We start from the raw sequence: 22,830 nt of genomic DNA on the forward strand, positions 1-22,830 counted from the left end.
AACAATATGGTAATCTACACATTAATTTTATGAAATGACAAGTATTATGGACCAACTATTTATAGAAAAGGATGACATATAAAATGAGACGAAGGGAGTATTTACTAAATCAAAATTTAACCTCTATATACAATGTAATTTTCCAACGAAGTTTGGTAAGGGTGGGTACGCCACTGCTATTGGTGACCTTTCTTATATTGATATTTATTTCTATATTATTGGTTAAATTTGTTTACAAAATGGAGTGAAGTAAAAAACAATACTACTCAAGAAATATCACTTTCTCCCCATATTTAAACTTTGGATGTATTTTGAAAAGTTTCAATGATATCTTGTCATTTTGATCTAAACAATAAGTTACTCTATGATAATCTGTATTAATCATTTATAATCACTTGTCTTATATTCTTTAAATTATAGTTATTTACTAAAAATCTTTAATTTAGTAATATTAATTCTATTTTACACTATTGTATACGATATGATACGATACACACATACACTGCACTGCACATGCCGTGAAACTAGTATATATATATATATAGTTTACATCCTTTTGAGATACGACACTTGCTACACCAAACTCAATCGAGTGGTCGGGTGAGATTTGATCCCTATTTGAATATATATATATATATATTTGATTTTTTTCTTAAAGCATAAGCAATTACATTCCTAAATAAGCCATCACAAATAATAGAGAAAGCATAACGAACCATGCTGAGCAGAATAATATAATGAAGCACTAAATACATGCAAGACCACTAAAACATTAACTTAAGTCAAGCATATTGATTAGAAAACACTTCAGCAGCACTTAGTTTCTACATCCACAAACTTGAGGAGATATTCGACAAGATACAGCTATTCTTTTGCTAAGTCTACAAGATACAAGTATCTGCAAATCGGTGCACTAAGCTCCCACAATTTACATTGTATCTTCATCATCACTTGAGCTTGAACGAGTATCAATGTAGAATTCAGAATCAAATTCACCATCAATAATCCTGACTCTGTTCGACACACATTATCAACAACAAAGAAATGTTATATTAGGAACACTTAAAATGAGCATATTGATTTTTTACGATAAAATGTAATGCGAATTAACGCAATTATTTTTTTACTATAAAAATGTAAAGAGGGTGAGAGAGTAATAAAACCTTCCAAGGACAAATTTCCCTTCTTTGTACTTCTGGCTTTCCTCATGGGTTTTCTCCTGTGTAAACGAGACACCAATATTAGTCGTTAATGGAACTACACATGTTACATATACTGTGTGAGTTTAACTTACATACACCGATTCATATCCCCCAAAAGACAATAAAAGGAACTTTTTGTGTGTGTGTTCCCATGGTTGTATGTTTTGGCTCTCGTGTTGGTGCCTATGGACAAAGAAGAGGGAATGAGAGGGATTACATATTTCCAGCCAAGAATCTGCCCACAGCGACAACAAAATATATCCGTCACAGTGTGCGTTCCAGGAAGCATCGTCCTCTCCTCGCTCTGTCCAAAAGTTATATTTACCCTGAATAACACAAAGAAAGAAAGGTGAAAAAATCCATCATATGAATTGGAAAAGAAACATAATCTGATCAGGCCGAGGAAGGATAAAAGAACAGAAAATGGAGCAAACAACACACATCTCTTCCACAAATCAAGAAAGCCAAGCAAAGAAGACCACTGAACTAGATTGTGCTCCTGGTAAGAGATCACCACTTACCAACCATGACATAAACTAATCCATTCAACCCCTAATTAAAAAACAAGCTTCTGCAGTAAGATGATTCAGCTTAGCTTCCTGTCAGAAATTAAGCTTAAAACATGGCAACATCTTTAAAAAAGTAAAGTGGTCATCTACCAACTACAGCCGCTCAGAGAACTCCAGTCTACACCAAGCAACCATGCAAAAGTACAGATTCCATCCAGCATGCAGCATTGTCTTCTGTTTTGACTTGCTAGGTTGATAACTCATTAATGAAACTATGAAAATTTGAATTATAGTTGCTGATGACAACATACAATCTGGGGGGCCAGGCTAATCCAGGGAAACCAAAGTCTTGAAAGTAGATGGGCAAGAAGAATTCAAGCATACATACGTATGTATGTACGTACAGTACATACCTCGGACATTTGAGCAAATCCTATATCCAAATGTGGCCTAAGTCAAACAGTCATGCTCAAATGCACATAATATCTAGCTGATGCTGATGTTGAGCGAGCCATTGGAACTTGCAATTAACAACAACTACTTACCCAATGTAATCCTATAGGCGGGGTCTGGGGAGGGTAGAGTGTACCCAAACCATACGCCTACCTTGGGAGGTAGAGAGGTTGTTTCCTGTAGACCCTCGGCTCAAGGAAAAAACATATCAAAGCAGATTGAAAAAGAAACAACGGAAGTAAAGAAATCATGGCAAAATACTATAGAAAGCATAACAAAGTATTTTGAATCAAATGTGAGAAGTTCCTATATGCCTCAGCCCTCAAGTGCATTTCTTTGCAATAGCCATTTATATCTATAACCACCCCCCACCCCCCACCCCCGAAATTTAAAGGAATAATAATAAGACGAAAGAAGGGTTGCTACTTGTCTTTTTGGTGGCTTGTACTTTTTGTACCATCTTGGTACTATTATTAATAAAAACCTCTACCATTTCAAAAATAAAATAAAATGTCCGGACAGGCAATATCATTCATTCCACAAATACTTGGTCACAAATGACATTCTGTTGAATAAAAATGACGGTATTGCCTATAAATCACTGAAAATAGACGCAACAGATTGTTAATGGTGACGTAACACTTAAACAATTAGGAGAAACACCTATCAACTGCGTCCGAATGACGCGCCAAACATATTAAACAGCACTTTCTCCCGACAACAGAAACACTAATGTACAAGCCCCAAAATGAAAGCACCAGTTGTCACTCACGAATGGATGCAGGTTTATCGACAAATTAAATCACTTGTAAAACAAAAATACAGCTTCATGAATTAGCAATGTATACTATCAATATAACGTTGAGAATCATCAGAGGCCACTCACACATTATTGAACAGGTATGCTCTTCCACTGCTGCAATGAAAAGCCTGAATAAATAGCATAAAGGAGATTTTGTCAGACATAGTTAACCATTGCAAAATGAAATGCAATTTATGCAGCAAAGACAAAACACAATTTTCTCATGCAATATACCACGACAAAGAAAGTAAACTGACAGTACATACACAATGAGATAAAAGAAACTTCTTGAGTTCCAATTAATTTTACTTGCTTCGAGAATTCCAACTTCTAGACAATTCTGATGCATATATTTCAATTATGAGTTAAAAAAGGAGTTGCTTTTAACCAGGGGAGGATCTACTAAGGGCCGAGGGGGTGCCACGTCACCCGAAAGCCTCACCCGAAACTCGGTATATATAAGTATATCTATATATATATATATATATATAGATAGAGACTGAGAGAGAGAAAGAAAATTTACAAAAAATAGTTAAAGTGACACCCATTGAATAAAATAATACATGGCACCACTGGCAAAACTCCAGAAATGCCTTCTAGGTTGCGTGAGTTTGATTCCAGCCCTCTACAGTACTTTAACTATTTTTTTTGCCTCACTGGGCAATTATGTAGTTAGGCATTTCACCTATTCTCCTCCTTTTCTTATTAGTAATTCTTTTTAGACTTTATTGTTTAATTTAATCTTTTTTGACTTTTTTAATTATTTTTTGTTGCCTTCTTTCTATCCCCAAAATCTTTTCTTTCCTCTAAAAGAGAAGACAACCTTCCCTGTTTAATGAATGTTTTGAAGCATGAACTCTTGGGATGTCTAGCTTAAATCTAGTTAATTCCTTTGCTAATTTGGACGAGGGTAGAATTTAAATGTACCCTTAGCATGCACGATCCAACTTGGGAAAAACCTCTCCCAAGAGATCTCCTTCAACAAGGAAATAAAAAATCTAGCTAAACTATGAACTATTTTGTTCAAACATCTATGAATATACATAAAATCAACATGATCCAACATGCTTGAGAGCTTCCAAACGTCTTTACACATCACTTCTATCTCCCGTGAAGTAGTCACTCATTTCTGGATCATATCAACAACATTTTTTTAGAGTCAAATAAAATCTTCACACTCTACCATCCCTAACTCAATCAACCATTCTCCTAATGGTCAATTCAAATTCATGATGAGGATTGACAAATTCATAAAATTTGAAACTTCTGAATTAACAAGAAAAGCATTACATTTGCACTAAACAACATAAAAATTACTCATTACTACCTATACAAAAGGTGAGATTTTTACTTGTACCGAAAATTGATATATAACCATGTTAAATGAAAGATCAGGATCTTACATAGCTAGATCTAGTCAATCAACCAAAAAAAATTAAATTGTACCTTGGAAACAAGTGAATCAGCATGGCCAAGTTGGGTATTGCAGAATTTGCAATTGTAAGTTTTGCCTTCAAGATACCTCACAAATAGTCTCCCCATTTTTCACTTCACACAAACTGCAGCTCAGCCTCAATTTCCCAAAACTGAAACCCTTCTGAAAGTAAGGATGAAAAGAACAAGGTTTATTGAGGGGTTTTAAGGATTTAGAATTAAGCCCACAGAAGTGAACTGTCAAATTCCAGAAACAACAAAGTAGAAAACGACTTATTATTACATGTGGCGCAGATTTTGTTTTGTTAACTTCAAAGTCACCTAATCCTATCAATATTTTATTGCATAATACATAAACGTGCTTTTAATTTAGCTTAAGCAAATAGTTATGCCCTTCAATTTTAAATATGTACAAATAGAATCTTAAACTTATATAAATTAAACAAATAGATACATTCGTCTTAGTATGGAAGACAAATTAAAAGATATATTTATATATTATGCCTATTTTATTTGGACATCGCTTTGCAAAAGTATTTATAGTAATATTTTAATCATAAGTATACTTGTTTATATTACTTTTTATTTATTTCTCTTTAATCAGTAATAATACTTTACTAATTAATTTTTTTTTTTGAAACTGACTTTACTAATTAAATTAGAAAATTTAAAACTTAGATGTAATAAAAAAAATCTTCAGACGTCAGGTATTTTAAGACAAAATTAATTTGTTAAAACTATAAATATTTGGAACCTTAAGTAGTATATGCAAATGTATTTTAATTAAACTCAATTTTGTTATTGCTTCCTATTTACCACTATTAGTTGCATCTTGGCAAGTGGAAAAGCTCTTAGAATGTCTACCTCTGGAGATAATACTATTTTAACTTTGGCAACTAGAACAACTTCTTGAGTCACTGTTCGTGGAGCTAATACTAGTGTGTCTCTTTCGCTTCTTCTTCTGCACTTTTCTCCCATAATCAAGACTCTTTCTATTTGACCATTTTCTTTTCTTTACAGGGGGTGAACTATCATTGACATCTCGGCTTGAATATCTTCTCCAAGTTCTTTTCTTCACGCGTTTCATATCACGTGAGTGCCTACATTTTTTCCTACTATAATCAACCTCTGAATCAGAGGACAAAGACTGTGGACTGCTAGAATAATCAGAGGAAGCAGAAGATGACGAGTCATCCTTGGCACTGGATAACTTCTTGGGTTTGTTTCTTCTGCTTTTTCTCTTGCGTATCTAACCACACAACACATGAAGATGTCTAATGAAGGAAGATAAATTGGAATTGCCAGTGACAAGATGAGAATGTATTGATAAGAAAACAGGAGGTAACCTTACATTGTTCTACGAAAGCATGCCTAATATTAATTAAAAATATAATGCAATTTCTCATGAAAACATCTCCATGAATATTTGGGTATTAAATATATTCAATAAAGAGTGTATAAAGTGTGCTGGCATGATGATCAAGCATTATAAAGTCTTTCATAATTCTTTCTTCTGAGTGTCAGTTAAGGAATTACAAATTGAAACAAAAGAGAATATATTTAATACAAGATCTTAGATATCTGTTTTTCCATGGTGGCTTCTAAAAGATACCAAGTATTAACAGGTGCAGATAATTGTTTCTTTTGATAAATAACTCTAGATTTGCTCCACTAAGGTTATTTTGTGGATATAGCAGAAAACAAAAAAAAATACAAAGAACAATAAATGATTCATGGAACTCTAACTATAGCGATTCAAATGACTATGCAATGTGACTTAACACTCCTACGAGCGATCATGAGCTATATCACATGAAGCCATATCATATTACAGATTTGTATATGAATATTTACATGAAAATAATCCCTTCTAAACAAACTGGAAGGAGTAGGACTTATATTCTCCCAGTTCAGTAATGTCAACTCATACAAGTATTGTACTCAAAATAACCAGCCTTCTGAATTACTTTTTGACCCTTGTTCTTGGAAAACAGTTTCATTTTAATTTTTAGCTAATAGAACGGCTATCCTAATTTTTATCCCCCAAAAAACATCCCCTGATGGTACACACATGAAAAGACCCAAAAGTTAAACCAGCTAATTACATATGTTGCTTGGACTTAGGTTCAACAGAGGGTACATATAACTTATGTTGTTCGGACTCTTCAAAAATGTCGCCGGGTATGTGTTCTATCCTCCAAAAGTAGAGCATTTTAGGAGGATCCAACACGGGTGTAACTAACATTTTTGGAACATAGCAGATAACTAACCATTAGTTTTAATTATCTTCCCTATTTCCACCACCAGTAAAAAGGGAACTATTAGCATCACTACAAAAGGACATTAACACATATTCCATAACATCACAAAAATTAATTCAGTAAACAGAAAAAACTTAAGCCCTTAAAAAGCAAATTAAAGGAGATTAGAAATAAAAACCTTAAGTTGAGTGATTTTATTTGATACAAAACAAAGTTCAATAACTTTAGTTTAAGATGAAGATAAACCCTAAAATACATAACTACACACAATAATTCAAAACGAAATAGAAAGAAAGCAACACACCATACAGGAACATTATACATAATACTGAGCAAGCGAACGAATGTTATTATGCGAATAAATGGAAAGCATCGAAAAGGAGAGTTGAAAAAGATACCTTAGAGGAAACTTTGAGCCTCTTCTTTCTGGAAGATATTTTCTTAGATGAAGACTTGCGTTCTCCCATTGTGTTCGGATTTACTTCTTCTTCTTCTTCGTTAACAAAATTGGAATACTAAAAAGCAAACCGCAGATAAACGAATCGCTAATTGCAATCAATATTGGAAAATCTGCATATGTAAATTCGGATTTGGAAGAAGGAAAGGAGGTTCGTTTGGTTTGGTGAAAGGATCTGGATTGTGCCCAACACACTCAACCCCATAGATATATAGTATCCATTATCTTAGCAAACTGTGCTTATTTGTTTCAGAACTATTAACAACCTTCAAAAAAAAATTGCCAAGTTATGTATTCAACACTCTTTTTGTTAAGACTCTCGTGCTTGTACGAGACTTTGAAAGATTCATTATCTTAATATATCCTTAAATTCTCGCCAAGTTTAAGATATTTTCAACACTTCTTTCGATTCTTTTATTAAGAGTCTCATGCTTGCACAAGAGTTTGAGACTACTTGTTATGTCATGTTGTATATTGAGGGTGTATCTACATTTAGTTTGTCAATTAGATTGTGTTTTTAAAACTGTCAATAGTTAGGAAATGAAACTAATAATTTACGTCCATTTTAAAATAGAACTCTTATATATATCGCAAATTGCAAATCATATAGAGTCATAGAGATATAAACTATGAACGTTAAGCAAGTCTATTCAATGAATATATATATATATGTATTTAGCTTACATCCTTTTTGAGATACTACACTCGCCACACCAAACACGATCATCGGGTGGAATTTGATCCCTATTTGAGAATATACATATTTAGTTTTTTTTCTTAAAGCGTAAGCAAGCACATTCCTAAATAAACATAACAAACCATGCTGAGCAGACTAATATAATGAAGGAAGCACAAAAAACATGTAAGACCAATAAAACATTTACTTTAGTCAACCATATTAAATAAAAAACACTTCTGCAGCAACTTAGTTTCTATATCCACAAACTTGAGGAGATCTCCAGATAAGATACAACTGTTCTTTTGCTAAGTCTACAAGATACAAATATCTGCAAATCGGTGCACTAAGCTCCCACAAGTTACATTGTATCTTCACCATCACTTGTGCTTGCACGAGTATCAATGTAGAATTCAGAATCAACTTCACCATCAATGATCATGCCTCTGTTCCACACACATTATCAACAGCATAGAAATGTTATGTTACGAACACTTGAAATGAGCATATTGTTTTTCACGATAAAATGTTAATGCGAATTAACGTAACTCTTTTTTTTACTATAAAAAGATAAAGAGGGGGAGAGAGTAATAAACCTTTCAAGGACAAATTTCCCTTCTTTGTACTTCTGGCTTTTCTCATGGGCTTTCTCCTGTGTGAATGAGACAAATATTAGTCGTTAATAGAACTATGCGTGTTACATATACCGTGTGAATTTAGCTTATATACACCGATTCATATCCCTCAAAAGATAATAGAAGGAACTTTTTATGTGTGTTCCCATGATTGTACGTTTTGGCTCTACGCGTTGCTGCCTATGGACAAAGAAGAAGGAATAAAAGGGATTACATATTTCCAGCCAAGAATCTGCCCACAGCAACAACAAAATATATCTATCACAGTGTGCTTTCCAGAGAGCATCGTCCTCTCCTCGCTCTGTCCAAAAGTTATATTTACCCTACACAAAGAAAGAAGGTGAAAAATTACATCATATGAATTGGAAAAGAAACATAGTCTGATCAGGCCAGGAAAGGATAAAAGAACAGATAATGGAGCTAACAACACACGTCTCTTGCAAAATCAAGAAAGCCAAGTAAAGATGACCACTGAACTAGATGTTTTGACATTAACTAATTCGTTCAACCCCGAATTAAATAACCAATTTCCGCTGTAAGACGATTCAGCTTAGCTTCCTGTCAGAAAATAAGCTTTAAACATAGCAACGTCTTTAAAAAAGCAAAGTGGTCTTCGACCAACTACAACCGCTCAGAAAACTGAGTCTACAATAAAAGTACAGATTCCATCCAGCATGCAGCATTATCTTCCATTTTTGACTTACTAGGTGGATATCTCATTAATGAAACTATCAAAACTTGAACTATAGTTGCTAATGACAACATACCATCTGGACAGCCAGGCTAATCCAGGGAAACTGAAGTCTTGAAAGTAGATGGGCAAGAAGAATGCAAGCATACATACGTATGCATGTACAGTATATACCTTGGACAACTGAGTAACACTATATCCAAATGTGGCCCAAGTCAAATAGTCATGCACAAAAATAACTAGCTGATGCTGATGATGAGCGAACCATTGGAACTTGCAACTAACAACAACAACTATGTAGCCAGTGTAATCCCACTAGCGGGGTTTGGAGAGGGTAGAGTGTACCCAAACAATACGCCTACCTTGGGACGTAGAGAGGTTGTTTCCTATTGACCCTCAACTCAAGGAAAAAACCATATCAATGCAGATTGAAAAAGAAATAACGGAAGTACAGAAATCGTGGCAAAATACTATAGAAAGCATGACAAAGCATTTTGAATCAAATTAAATGTGAGAAGTTCCTATATGCCTAAAGTGCATTTCTTTGCAAGAGCCATTTATATCTATAACCTCCCACCCCAGAAATTTAAAGGAATAATAATAAGAACAAAGAATGGTTGCTACTTGACTTTTTGGTGGCTTGTACTTTTGTACCATCTTGGTACTATTGTTAATAAAACCTCTACCATTTTTAAAAAAAAAGTCCAAACAGGGAATATCATACATTTCACAAATGCTTGGTCTCAAATGACATTCTGTTGAATAAAAATGACGGTATTGTCTGAAACTCACTGAAAATAGACGCAACAGATTATCAATGGTAGCATGACACTTTACCAATTAAGAGAAACACCTATCCACTGCGCCCGAATGATGCGCCAAACATATTAAACAACACATTCTCCCGACAACAGATACAGTAACGTACAAGCCCCAAAAAGAAAGCACCAGTTGTCACTCATGATTGGATGCAGGTTTACTGACAAATTAAATCACTTGTAAAACAAAAGCACTGATTCATGAAAAAGCAATGTATACTATCAATCTGATGTTGAGAATAATTAGAGGCCACTCACACATTATTGAACAGGTATGCTTTTCCACTGCGGCAATGAAAAGCCTGAATAAATAGCATAAAGGAGATTTCGTCAGACATAGTTAAACATTGCAAACTGAATTGCAATTTATGCAGCAAAGACGAAACACAATTTTCTCATGCAATAAACCACAACAAAGCATGTAAACTAACAGTTCATACACAATGAGATAAAAGGAACTTCTTAAGTTCCAATTAAAGTTTCAATTAATTTTACTTGCTTCAAGAATTCCAACTTACGTCACCTGTTGGTGCTAGAAAATTCTTATGCATATATTTTACTTATGAGTGAAAAAAGGAAATGCTTTTAACCAGGGGAGGATCTACTAAGGGTCGAGGGGGTGCCACGTCACCCACAAGGCTCACCCGAGACTCGGTATATATAAGTATATATATATAGAAAGAAAAGAGGAGGGTCAGTGTATGCTTAGCAGCCAACATAAAACTTGTCAGATTCATGAAATTTTTTCACCGGAACTGAACACTTTGTATTACTGCATCAACAACTACAGAATTCAAATGTATCCTTAGCATCATGTACGATCCAACTTGGGAAAAACTTCTCCCAAGAGATCTCCTTCAACAAAGAAATAGAAAATCTAGCTAAACTATAAACTATTTTGTTCAAACATCTATGTATATACATAAAATCAACATGATCCAACATGCTTGAAAACTTCCAAATGTCTTTACACGTCACTTCTATCTCCCCTGAAGTAGTCACTCATTTCTGGATCATATCAACAACAAATTTTTAATAGTCAATAAAATCTCCACACTCTTCCATCCTTAACTTGAATAACCCATTTTCCTAATGGTTAATTCAGATTCATGATGAATCCTCAATCCTCATAATACTTGGAAGAACATTTGAAACTTCAGAATTAACCAGAAACATATTACAATTGTACTAAACAACATAAAAATTACTTATTTACTAGCTATGAAAGCTAATTTCAAAAACAAAACAAAAAAAATCTACAAAAGCTGAGATTTTTACTTGTACCCAACAGTAATATATAACCATATGTCAATGAAAGATCAGAATTCCATAGCTATATCTAGTAATTCAACCACAAAAAAAGAACCAAAAAATAAAATTAAAAAAGGGAAAAAATTGTACCTTTGAAACAAGATCATCAGCCTGACCAAGTTGGGTTTTGCAGAATTTGCAATTGTAAGTTTTGCCTTCAAGATCCACCAAAAATAGTCTCCCCATTTTTCACTTCACACAAACTACAGCTCAGCCCCAATTTCCCAAAACTGAAACCCTTTCTAAAGAAAAGATGAAAAGAACAAGGTTTATTGAGGGGTTTTAAGGTTTTAGAATTAAGCCCACAGAAGTGAAGTGTCAAATTCCAGAAACAACAAAGTAGAAAGCCGACTTATTATTACATGTGGCGCAGATTTTGTTTTGTTAACATCAAAGCCACCTAATCATGTGCTGTTTAAATGTATAAAAAAGAGCTATTAATATTTTATTGGATTAGTTTTTCAACACGTGCGTCGCACATGATTATCAATTCAGAAAATATATGTTATAGTATATAAAATTTGTTTTGTTAACTTCAAAAAAGCCACCTAATCCTATTTTTTAGTGTTGTTTAAATGAATAAAAAAGAGTTATCAATATTTTATTGGATTCGTTTTTTGACACGTGCGTCGCACGTGATTATCAATTCAGAAAATATATGTTATAGTACATAAAATCGCTTATTTAAGCGGAGATTTGAATAATTAACTTTGCACAAAATATTATTACAGATTCGTTTGTAATGTTTAATGTGGATCGTCATATATATATATATATATCTTATTCACGCGAACCAACATGTGGTGCAGATTTTGTTTTGTTAACTTCAAAGCCACCTAATACTATCTTTTAGTGTTGTTAAATGTATAAAAAAGAGCTATCAATATTTTATTGGACTAGTTTTTCGATACTAATTCAGAAAATATATGTTATAGTAAATAAAATCGCTTATTTAAGCGGATATTTGAATAATTAAATTTGCACAAAATATTATTGCAGATTCATTTGTGAATGTTTAATATGGATCGTCATATATATCTTATTCACGTGAACCTATGAAGATGGTCAATGAAAAAATTTATTAGTTAAATGCAATAATGTAGATAATTATTTCAATTTGAAGAGGTTCAGTCATGTAATTAGTCATATCTCACTAATATTACCTTGTAGACGATATTTGTTGTATATTTTTCTTGTCATCTAAGCACACGTGCTTTGCACTTGTATTCCACGTTAAATTGTGTAGATATCATATGAACATGTGAAGAGAACAACTACATTTTATTTTTCAAAACTATTTTTTTGTATATTAATTTTTATTTTATAAGTTATATCATAATAGATGTCGTCCTTGTTGTTGGCTCTCATATTTGACTTCACGATTGAATGTATACATAAATAAAAGATAGTTATATGACTATCAATAGTTAACTGAGGAAGGTTTCCTTTTTTTTTTACTGAAAAAACTAAAAGTTAAAATTACCGAATATATTCTATCTCTGAAATCATATATATAACCACTTGGTTTACCTTACACCCAACAAAGATATAGTTCCATATCCTTATAAACGATTTTCAATTTATTTAACCAAGCATGATTCATCCAAAAGAAAAATAACAACACCGTGTTATTAGATATATAGGGGCGAAAATATGAAAAATTATTGGTCAAAACTTAATAAAAGATGAAAGATAGAAATAATTCATGTAATAACTATGGGAATTCATAATATTATAACTAAAGAATGTAAAAGAGTGTGAATAACGTTTGAAATAATTAGTAATAACTAAGTTAATATACAATGCTATAACTAAAGAATTAAAGTGCAATAGCTGAATTTCTAAAAAAAATATATACTTACATAAATTAATAGGACTTTTAATTAATGTTACTATTTTTTATAGTTATAGATTTTAATTTAGTGTAACGACAAGATGAAAATGTTTATTCCATATTATCGAATACAAATTTATTTTATATATATATTTGCATTAATGAAAATATTTATCTCATGAAAATTAGCTATTAAATAAAGGCTTAAGTCATCTGCGGCCCTTAAAATTGTCCGCATAATTCATTTAGACATCTCAACTAAGGTTAGTACCTATTGAACACTTTAACCTCAAGAAATTTATATCTATTAGACACAAAAAGATAATCAGTTGAAAATCAAAATTGTGTGTAGCTCAAACACAAACATATCAGGTGTACCAATGAAACAATGACACGTGGCGATTGAATTGAATTTTTTTAAAATTGTATTTAAGTAATCCAAAAGAATTTTAAGAAAATAAAAATTAATTTTTTTAATCAACGCCCTCACCGTCTTCTTCATCTTCTTTGTGTCAAGGTTGTTTCCCCTTCCCGCCGGCGTCGACACACATATAAATCATTGCCCCACTCTTTCATTCCCTTTCATTGGCAACACCTCCTATCTATTGCCTTCATCTTCTTTCTTTCAATTAGTAAACATTTATCACATTTATAAGAAACAATAACAAACTTTTGCTGGAAAAAGAACAAGGTTTATTGAGGGGTTTTAAGGTTTTAGAATTTAGCCCACAGAAGTGAAGTGTCAAATTTCAGAAACAACAAAGTAGAAAATCGACCTATTATTATATGTGGCGCAAATTTTGTTTTGTTAACTTCAAAGCCATCTAATCTTATCTTTTTAGTGTTGTTTAAATGTATAAAAAAGAGCTATTAATATTTTATTGGACTAATTTTTCGATACGTACGTTGCACGTGATTATCAATTCTTAAAATATATGTTATAGTAAATAAAATCGCTTACTTAAGCGGAGATTTGAACAATTAACTTTGCACAAAATATTATTGCAGATTCGTTTGTGAATGTTTAATGTGGATTGTCATATATATATATTTTACTCACGCGAACCAACATGTGGCGCATATTTTGTTTTGTTAACTTCAAAGCCACCTAATCCTATCTTTTAGGGGTCGTTTGGTTACTGTATAAGAGACATCTTATTCATGTATAAAAAGTTGCATTAGCTTTACTGTGTTTGGTAGAAGTTTTGTATTAGGTATAAAAGTCAACATAACTTGTACCATGTTTGGTTGGTAAGAATTTAAATGTTGTATAAAAGTTAATCATGTATTAATTTATATGGTGTTTGGTTGCATTTTTTGTAGTCTTACATAATTAATACCAACATAACTTATGAGGGAATCTATGAATAAAGTTAAGCAGGGTAGAAGGTGGAATAAGTTATGTGGGTATTTGTTATACATGTATTAAAATGATAAATTACATATTTACCCTATTAATTTATTTTATTTTTTTAATTGGAAACTTTACTATTTCCTATATACGTTTGTTGTTTTTATTTCTTTTTATATATAGATCATTTTCATTTCTTTTAATTTATTTATTTTTTTAATTGGAAATTTACTGTTTTCCTATCTACGTTTGTTGTTTTTATTTCTTTTTATCTATAGACTATTTTCATTTTATTTTTTTTATATTTACCATTTTTTATTTATTTATGCAAATATAAATATTTTTTTAATATTAGATATTTGATTGTATATTTTTTGACGGTACATATGCTAATCAAATATTAGCATTATACTGGAGTTGTTCTATCAGTTTAGGATTTTTTTTGTTTCCAAATTAGATTATTTTTTAGTTTAGTTATTTTTGTTTTGTCTATTTTGTTGACCGACTTGGTCACTCTTGGACCTTGTTTGGACACATTTTTATTTGATGAATAAATCGACATGGTCCAATGTTGATTAAAAAAAATAATAATAATAAAAAATAATAATAATAATAAAAAATAAAATAATAAAAAAAATAAAAATAATAATAATAAAAAAATAAAAAAATAAAAATAAAAAAATATATATATATATATATTAGCATTGTATATTATTCAATATATTCCACATTTTATTAGCATGTATTATTATTTTGTAAATAATATATATTAATAATTTACTACAAGTTTAATATAATAGTTAATAATTCATGTATTGTAATCTCTACATAACTAAATAATACCTACATAACTAATATCCACATAGTTAATACCCTGCATAACTAAACCCTGCATAACTAAACCCTGCATAATTAATACCTACATAACTAATACCTGCATAATTAAACATTGCATAACTAATACCTGCATAACTTTAACCAGTAACCAAATGGCCCCTTAGTGTTGTTTAAATGTATAAAAAAGAGCTATCAATATTTTATTGGACTAGTTTTTCGACACATGCGTTGCACATGTTTACAAATTCAGAAAATATATGTTATAGTAAATAAAATCGCTTATTTAAGCGGAGATTTGAATAATTAACTTTGCACAAAATATTATTGCAGATTCGTTTGTGAATGTTTAATGTGGATCATCATATATATATAATCTTATTCACGCGAACCTATGAAGATGGTCAATGAAAAAAATTATTAGTTAAATGCAATAATGTATATAATTATTTCACTTTGCACAAAATATTATTGCAGATTTGTTTGTGAATGTTTAATGTAGATCGTCATATATATATATATATATATCTTATTCACGCGAACCAACACGTCGCGCAGATTTTGTTTTGTTAACTTCAAAGCCACTCAATCCTATCTTTTAGTATTGTTTAAATGTATAAAAAAGAGTTATCAATATTTTATTGGACTAGTTTTTCGACACGTGCGTTGCACGTGATTACCAATTCAAAAAATATATGTTATAGTAAATAAAATCGCTTATTTAAGCGGAGATTTGAATAATTAACTTTGCACAAAATATTATTGCAGATTTGTTTGTGAATGTTTATGGATCGTCATATATATATATGTTATTCACGCGAACCTATGAAGATGGTCGATGAAAAATTTTATTAGTTAAATGCAATAATGTATATAATTATTTCAATTTGAAAAGGTTCAATCATGTAATTAGTCATATCTCACTAATATTACCTTGTAGACGATATTTGTTGTATATTTTTCTTGTCATCTAAGCACACGTGCTTTGCACTTGTATTCCACGCTAAATTGTGTAGATGACATGTGAAGAGAACAACTACATTTTATTTTTTAGAACTATTTTTTTTGTATATTAATTTTTATTTTATAAGTTATAACATAATAGATGTCATTGTTGTTGGCTCTCATACTTGACTTCACGATTGATTGTGTACATAAATAAAAGATAGTTATCAGTCATAGTTAACTAAGAAATGTTTCCTTTTTTTATTTATTGAAAAAACTAAAAATTAAATTACCGAATATATTCTATCTGTGAAATCATATATATAATCACCTGATTTACCTTACACCCAACAAAGATATAGTTCCATATCCTTGTAAACGATTTTCAATTTATTCAACCAAGCATAATTCATCCAAAGAAAAATAACAACACCGTGTTATTAGATATATAGGGGGGGGGGGGGTAAGATGAAAAATTATTGGTCAAAACTTAATATAAGAAAAGATGAAAGATAGAAATACTTCATATAATAACTATGAGAATTCATAATATTATAACTAAAGAATGTAAAAGAGTGTGACTAACGTTTGAAATAATTAGTAATAACTAAGTTAATTTACAATGTTATAACTAAAGAATTAAAGTGCAATAGCTGAATTTCTAAAAAAAAATACTTACATAAATAAAGAGGATTTTTTATTAATGTTACTATTTTTTATAGTTATAGATTTTAATTTAGTGTAGGGACAAGATGAAAATGTTTATTCCATATTACTGAATATGATATTAATATATATATATATATATACATATATATATGCATTAATGTAAATAGTTATCTCATAAAAATTAGCTACTAAATAAATAATAAAAGTTAAACTACTACAAACTTCAACAGGCATTATTACAAGTCATATGAATTTATTTCGTCTAAAATACTTAGATATTAAAAAATAGTAAATAAGTAAAACAAAAAGGAAATGTTTATAAAATAATATCTATTTTGAAGCAAACTTCGTGACTATCTAAATCACATAAGTAGCATTGATAAATAAAGTCATTTTTATGTCTTGAGCATCAACAAAAATATCGTGACAATTCTCTAACTTTTGAGAATTTAAATAATTTTGGAAAAAGATATTCAGAAGCATATATTTGTATCACAAGAGAAACTGCCAAAAAAACAAAATAATTTAGACTACATCATGTTAACTTTATATATTGGAACATTACATACCACTGTATATATTAACCAAAAAATAACTATTATATCTTCAAATATTATGTTCCTCAAGTACTCGAGGTTATGAAATATATCTTCTTAGGATAAAATGATTTACTTCATCAAAATAGTGGTACCTCACATTCTACTAAACTTCAAACTCACTCAACAACAATAAATCAGACGAAAAATTTTAAAATGCAAGAAGGTGAAGAGTAGAAGATTAAAAAAAATTGTGATTGAAAAATGAGAGGAAACCTCTCTATTCATAGTCAACAAAAGGTAGTATGAACAAGTGTTTTTTGTGTCTTATCTGAAAAGTCGTGGCATGTCCAAGAAGTCACAACTCTTCGAAAAAGGCACAACTTATTAGAAAAGTCACAACTCTTTAGAAAAGTCACAACTCATCGAAAAATCACAACCCTTTGAAAAAAAATCACAACTTATCAGAAAAGTCACAACTCATTGAAAAAGTCACAACCTTTCAAAAAAACATATGCTATTCAAATAAATATATGGGTGTTTTAAGTTAGGGATATTATAGTAATTTACATTCAAGTTAGAAGTTCATGCTTTAAGGTAATGTAGAAGATAAAGATAATACATAAACGTGTTCTTTAATTTGATTTATGCAAATATTTATGCCCTCTAATTTTGGATATGCACAAATATACTCTTAAATTTATAATATAAAATATGGATACATTCGTCTTATATAAAAGATAAATTAAAGGATATATTTATATATTATGTCTATTTTTTTTGGACATCATTTTGCAAAAGTATATAGATTAATATTTTTAATCATTAGTATACTTGTTTATATTACTTTTTATTTATTTCTCTCAAAATGACTCATTTAATCAGTAGTAATACTTTACTAATTTAATTATTTACTAATTAAATTAGAAAAGTTAAAACTTGGATATAATAAGTATTTTTTTTTCAGACGTCAGGTATTTTCAGATAAAATTAATTTGTTAAAATTATAAAATAAAAATAAATTGGAACCTTAAGGAGTGTATGCAAATGTATTTCAATTAAACTCAATTTTGTTATCGCTTCCTATTTAGATTTTAGAAGAAACTCGACGATGAAGCAGGTGTTCTCATTAATTTATTATTCAATATACTATATAATTTTTATGGTGGGCGGAATTTAATGTACGAAAAAAAAAACATTGTTTACGTGAGTTCATTTTTACAAAGTAAATACATAATTGTTAGTAAAAATATAGATAGACTCATCAAGTTTTCATTGGATCCACGCAAGGAAAAACACTTGGCATTCATCAATAGTGAAGGTGCTGCCAAAGGGAGAGCTGATGCCATACGCAAAAAGGAAGAGACTCATAGAGTGACGAATTTAAGTCATACACTCTATATATAGATTTTTTTTACACTATCAGTGTGTTCTAACATCCCAATAAACATCCATTTGAAGATGGATTTCTCACGAACGCTGAATTCTAAACAACATACCCATTTGTAATCCTACGAGTGGAGTCTGGAAACTCGTCTCTAAACATCAACAACATAGTATGTTCAAGAAACAAAATGAAAGTACACATAATTATTAACTGAAGAAACAAAAGAGAAGTAGAAATTGATTGCACAACAAGGTCATATACAATATCAAGAATGAAAAATATCTGATCATACTCTAGGAAGCTGAATTCTCCACAAGATACCACTGCTTTACATTGAATATGAAAAATATGGATTGACATCAAGCTGTGGCTACAAGATCAGGTTCAGTGGCTGGAGCAGGAACATACCAGCCATGATGGATCTCAACTGCTTTCTTTCTTCTAGCAAGACGAGATTTTCTTCTCGCTCCAGTGTTCCTGTGAAGTGTCCCAACTTTAACTGCTTTATCGATTGCGGAATATGCCTCTGCAATCAACTTCTCAACTGACACAACTTCCTCTGACTCTGCATCAGTTTTCTTCCTCAATGTCTCCAATGCTTCCAAAACCTAGAAAAGAACAAAGGTTAGGTTCCATATGCTGAGATGAAGAAGCCTGTGATAGCTTATATCTTTTTCTCGATGTGTTTATACGCGTTTCTGAAAATGCTTCTTCTTATCTTCCTCTAATTTATTAATTTCATGCTGTAAATGCAGCCAGGTGCAGTCCATGAAAGTTGACTAATGCCCATAATTTATCTTTTATCAAAAGATCCATGAATCTGTTGAGTTCATTTCTAAGGTCGTGCTTATGGGAACTTAATCAACATTACTTCATTTAGCAATGACAATAATTTCATCACAAACTTCTCAGAATAGCGAATCTTCTCACTTGATTTGTTCATCACTCTCAAATACCATTAAATCTCCACTAATCAGTCAAGTACAACCAAATCTTGGTTCAAGTTCAAGTTTCCGTTCAGAGAGAAACAGCTCTTGTTAGTTACTAACCCTTCTTCTCTTATTATAGTCTGCGATTTTTATCTCTTTGTCAATTCACTTCGACGGATGGTGCAAGGGCATATCAGAGTAGCTTCTAACATCTTTTTATCTTAAAAACTAAGTAATACAAGGGCTTCAACAATCTAAAAATCTTCAATTTGTTCAGTCATGCAAATTCTGGGATCACCTAGCCTAGTGCACCATGTGTCTATATAACTGGAGGTAACAAAAGACAAAATTATGAAGGGGAATTATCTCCACATCCTGAATATCAATGACCCCAACAAACAATATTCCTCTTCCAGGACTCTGAAAATTAGGAAAAAGGTGAACGGAAGGAAACCAAATGAAAGCAAATTTGCTGACTCCATAAGAGAGCTCTAATAACTGTCAAATAGGCCTAAACAGTTGAAGCTATGACTCAGCCTCAAAAGCTGGAATTTGAAGCTATGCTGACTGCAGAATCATGACACTCCACAGCAACCCAAGGCACAACACTAGTCTTTGAGGTTATTGTTTTTAATTTTTCATCTTTATCCAATAGATTAGGATAGCTTTCACATTATTATCTAATAGATAGGATTAGCTAAAATGAAACTGAAGGTAGTATTTGCACCTTCATAGAGTCGTCTAAGAATTAGACATGATGAAAATGGTATTTTGCTCCAAAATTATAACCTTCAGTACCTTAGCATATTCACGAGACATCTCTAAGAGCAGAGAGTAAGTGCAAAAGGTGATTATTTGACATATGTATAACTCATATTTAAATGAAGGACAACAAAAGCCATGCAAGAGTTGCTTAGCATAAATTCCCAATCCTAATGCATTACTATTTTATTGAAATTTAACTCGGTTTATTCTCTGCAGTTCCAATTTTGACCCTACTTTTGCCTCAAAGATCCAAACCCATCAGCAGTTTATTGTCTCAACAGTTACGGGAAAAATAGTGACTAAGACCTTAAAGATCAAAACGGAAGAAATCAGATTGACATAAAATGTGCTACTACCCAACTCTACACTCATCCACTCACTCTTTCGTTGTTGCTTGAAACAATTAAATAAGACTTGGTGTACCATATGACATACATCCAAAGATGAGACTTCGAGAATGTTAGACATGCACTCAAATAAAATAAATAAATAAACAAACATCAGAACTTAACAAATCTCAATGCTAAATCAATTTATGGGGCACGTTAAAAAAAATAGGGACTCTTATGCAAATATAGCTCTTCCTCAAAATGAGTTTTCTCTACTTCCATGGAGGTCCTATCATAACACTTCAAACTAAAAAGACAACAAGCAGTTTCATTGAAGATTCTATGTCTCCATTCATACAAAATTCAGCTAGGAGAACCAACGGAACAATTTTAAGTAGTCAAAGAAAAAGTTACTCAGACAATCCATCAAAATGCTTGCCGTAATAGATTACTGACTAAACAAGTACATAATTTCATCTAGCTTCTACAAGTATTTTGGAAGGGACAGAGGTTAACCAATTCTGTTGTCTCACGGTAGACGTGTTCTGCACACAATTCTTACTCCATTTCAGTGTTCCTTTAATTATTTACAGAATTCATTCAAATTTTTAGATCAACTTCAACCAAACCAAGAAGCAAGCGGGGTTTCTTTACCTAGCCTATCTTGACACCACAAGTGAAACTAAAAAGAAAAATATCAATCGCACAATAAAAACCACATTACAGAAGAACTCAACAAGCATGTTGTATAAAAATATTAATAGGAACAATGCAAAACTAACGAAGTAGTTGACAGTTCGAACTTCAAACTAATAACTAAATATAATTAAACCCAAAAGTGAAAGCAACTTACAGTCTTAATCCTAGTCCTGACTTCAGATTTTTTAGCCTTGTGGTAAATTCTCCTCTTTTCAGCTTGTCTTGCCCTTTTAGCTGCAGAATCCGCTTTCTTTGTTGGAGCAGCTTCACAAACAATGGAACGACGACACGGCATTTGCACCGGATTCACTGAAACAGTCCCTGCAATTCAAAGAAAATCAATAGGACCATAAACTCTAAGTTCTACTAACCAATTTGAAACAACTTTCTTTGTTGAAAAAATTGGAAAAATCAACCCCCGAAAAACCAATTCCCATACGGATTAATCTCTGAAAAATCAAAATAAAAGATAAAAATGGATTCTTGAACTGATGGGTTCGTTGTAAATGAAATTCATACCTTTAGAGAAGAGATTGAGGGAAGTGTTAGCAGAAAAACTGAGTGACCTAAATGCATCAGCATGTGGTCCATTGAGAGAAATGGTGTTGAATTTTGTAGTAAAGCTCAAACAAGAAGAAGATAAGCAAGCTCCTGCCATGGCTTTTTCTCTGTATTTCTCACACTCTCTACAGCAACAGCAAAAGCTGAAGAACTTTGTACTAACTGGTATCCCATCCTTATCCTCACAATCTTATTTTCTTTTGATTTTGATTATGGGCTTGTGTTGGTGGAGGCTGATGTGTTATATGGGCCAAGTTTTATTAGCCCAACAAAAAAGAATAAACCCATTAAGAGCAAAAGAGATGAGATCCGTCCATTACCGGTCGGGTGATTTACGAGAATGACTTTTGAGGTGAGTGATTTTGAACTTTTAAGCCCCGATTAAAGTTTCAAATTTAACAAGTTGTGATACACAAGCAAGACTTTAAGTTGTGATCGTGAAGGTTTACCCACAGGGTAAGCAGGGAATAAAAGTTCAAGACCATCCATTTCCAACGCTATTGGGCCTAACTAGTATATGTGCCCGTGCGTTGCGCGAATATCATAAAAAATAATCACATTTTCAATTTAAATTAACTAACATTTATTATTTAATTGTGAATATTTTTAAAAACTAATTATAAAATGTTATAAATTTATTTATTCGAGCATTTTAAATTAATATTATTAGTATACAACTTTCTTTGTTGTAATATCAAAATATTATTTGTCTCGAAATAATCTGCGGAAGGACAACCTAGTT

The 22,830-nt window shown here is 31.5% G+C and overlaps 3 protein-coding genes across 3 annotated transcripts; all 3 read right to left on the reverse strand.

Annotated features, from left to right (window-relative positions):
• Window positions 1-928: 928 nt before the first annotated feature.
• On the reverse strand, window positions 929-4,508 carry LOC125839217 (protein yippee-like At5g53940). Its single transcript, XM_049518190.1, has 5 exons — window positions 4,413-4,508; window positions 3,051-3,094; window positions 1,420-1,528; window positions 1,164-1,219; window positions 929-1,013 (listed from the first exon to the last, which is right to left on the reverse strand). Exons 1-5 carry the CDS (start codon window positions 4,506-4,508, stop codon window positions 929-931), a joined length of 390 nt encoding a protein of 129 aa, XP_049374147.1.
• A 3,473-nt stretch (window positions 4,509-7,981) lies between these two features.
• On the reverse strand, window positions 7,982-11,580 carry LOC125839210 (protein yippee-like At5g53940). The gene is made up of 5 exons (XM_049518182.1): window positions 11,340-11,580; window positions 10,197-10,240; window positions 8,644-8,752; window positions 8,391-8,446; window positions 7,982-8,240 (listed from the first exon to the last, which is right to left on the reverse strand). The coding sequence occupies exons 1-5, from the start codon at window positions 11,433-11,435 to the stop codon at window positions 8,156-8,158; spliced, it is 390 nt and encodes a 129-aa protein (XP_049374139.1). The 5' UTR covers window positions 11,436-11,580; the 3' UTR covers window positions 7,982-8,155.
• Window positions 11,581-19,016: 7,436 nt separating this feature from the next.
• Window positions 19,017-22,254, reverse strand: LOC125806994 (30S ribosomal protein S20, chloroplastic). The gene is made up of 3 exons (XM_049486749.1): window positions 22,047-22,254; window positions 21,682-21,848; window positions 19,017-19,413 (listed from the first exon to the last, which is right to left on the reverse strand). Exons 1-3 carry the CDS (start codon window positions 22,183-22,185, stop codon window positions 19,165-19,167), a joined length of 555 nt encoding a protein of 184 aa, XP_049342706.1. The 5' UTR covers window positions 22,186-22,254; the 3' UTR covers window positions 19,017-19,164.
• Window positions 22,255-22,830: the final 576 nt, after the last annotated feature.

The sequence above is a fragment of the Solanum verrucosum genome, unplaced genomic scaffold (genome assembly GCF_900185275.1).
Source record: "Solanum verrucosum unplaced genomic scaffold, falcon-dt-bn FXZP01000277.1, whole genome shotgun sequence".
NCBI classification, from domain to species: domain Eukaryota; kingdom Viridiplantae; phylum Streptophyta; class Magnoliopsida; order Solanales; family Solanaceae; genus Solanum; species Solanum verrucosum.

Bases quoted from the DNA above. Each gene is read 5' to 3' on its own strand.
- LOC125839217 (XM_049518190.1), bottom strand. From the start codon at position 4,508: ATGGGGAGACTATTTGTGAGGTATCTTGAAGGCAAAACTTACAATTGC. The intron at 1,220-1,419 runs GTAATCCCTCTC...TCGTTTACACAG, and splicing joins AGATTCTTGGCTGGAAATAT to GAGAAAACCCATGAGGAAAG. The intron at 1,014-1,163 runs GTTTTATTACTC...TGTGTCGAACAG, and splicing joins GGGAAATTTGTCCTTGGAAG to AGTCAGGATTATTGATGGTG.
- LOC125839210 (XM_049518182.1), bottom strand. From the start codon at position 11,435: ATGGGGAGACTATTTTTGGTGGATCTTGAAGGCAAAACTTACAATTGC. The intron at 10,241-11,339 runs GTACAATTTTTT...CTATTTATTCAG, and splicing joins CTGATGATCTTGTTTCAAAG to GCTTTTCATTGCCGCAGTGG. The intron at 8,241-8,390 runs GTTTATTACTCT...TGTGTGGAACAG, and splicing joins GGGAAATTTGTCCTTGAAAG to AGGCATGATCATTGATGGTG.
- LOC125806994 (XM_049486749.1), bottom strand. From the start codon at position 22,185: ATGGCAGGAGCTTGCTTATCTTCTTCTTGTTTGAGCTTTACTACAAAA. The intron at 21,849-22,046 runs GTATGAATTTCA...TTTGAATTGCAG, and splicing joins CCTCAATCTCTTCTCTAAAG to GGACTGTTTCAGTGAATCCG. The intron at 19,414-21,681 runs GTAAGTTGCTTT...GTTCTTTTCTAG, and splicing joins TCAGGACTAGGATTAAGACT to GTTTTGGAAGCATTGGAGAC.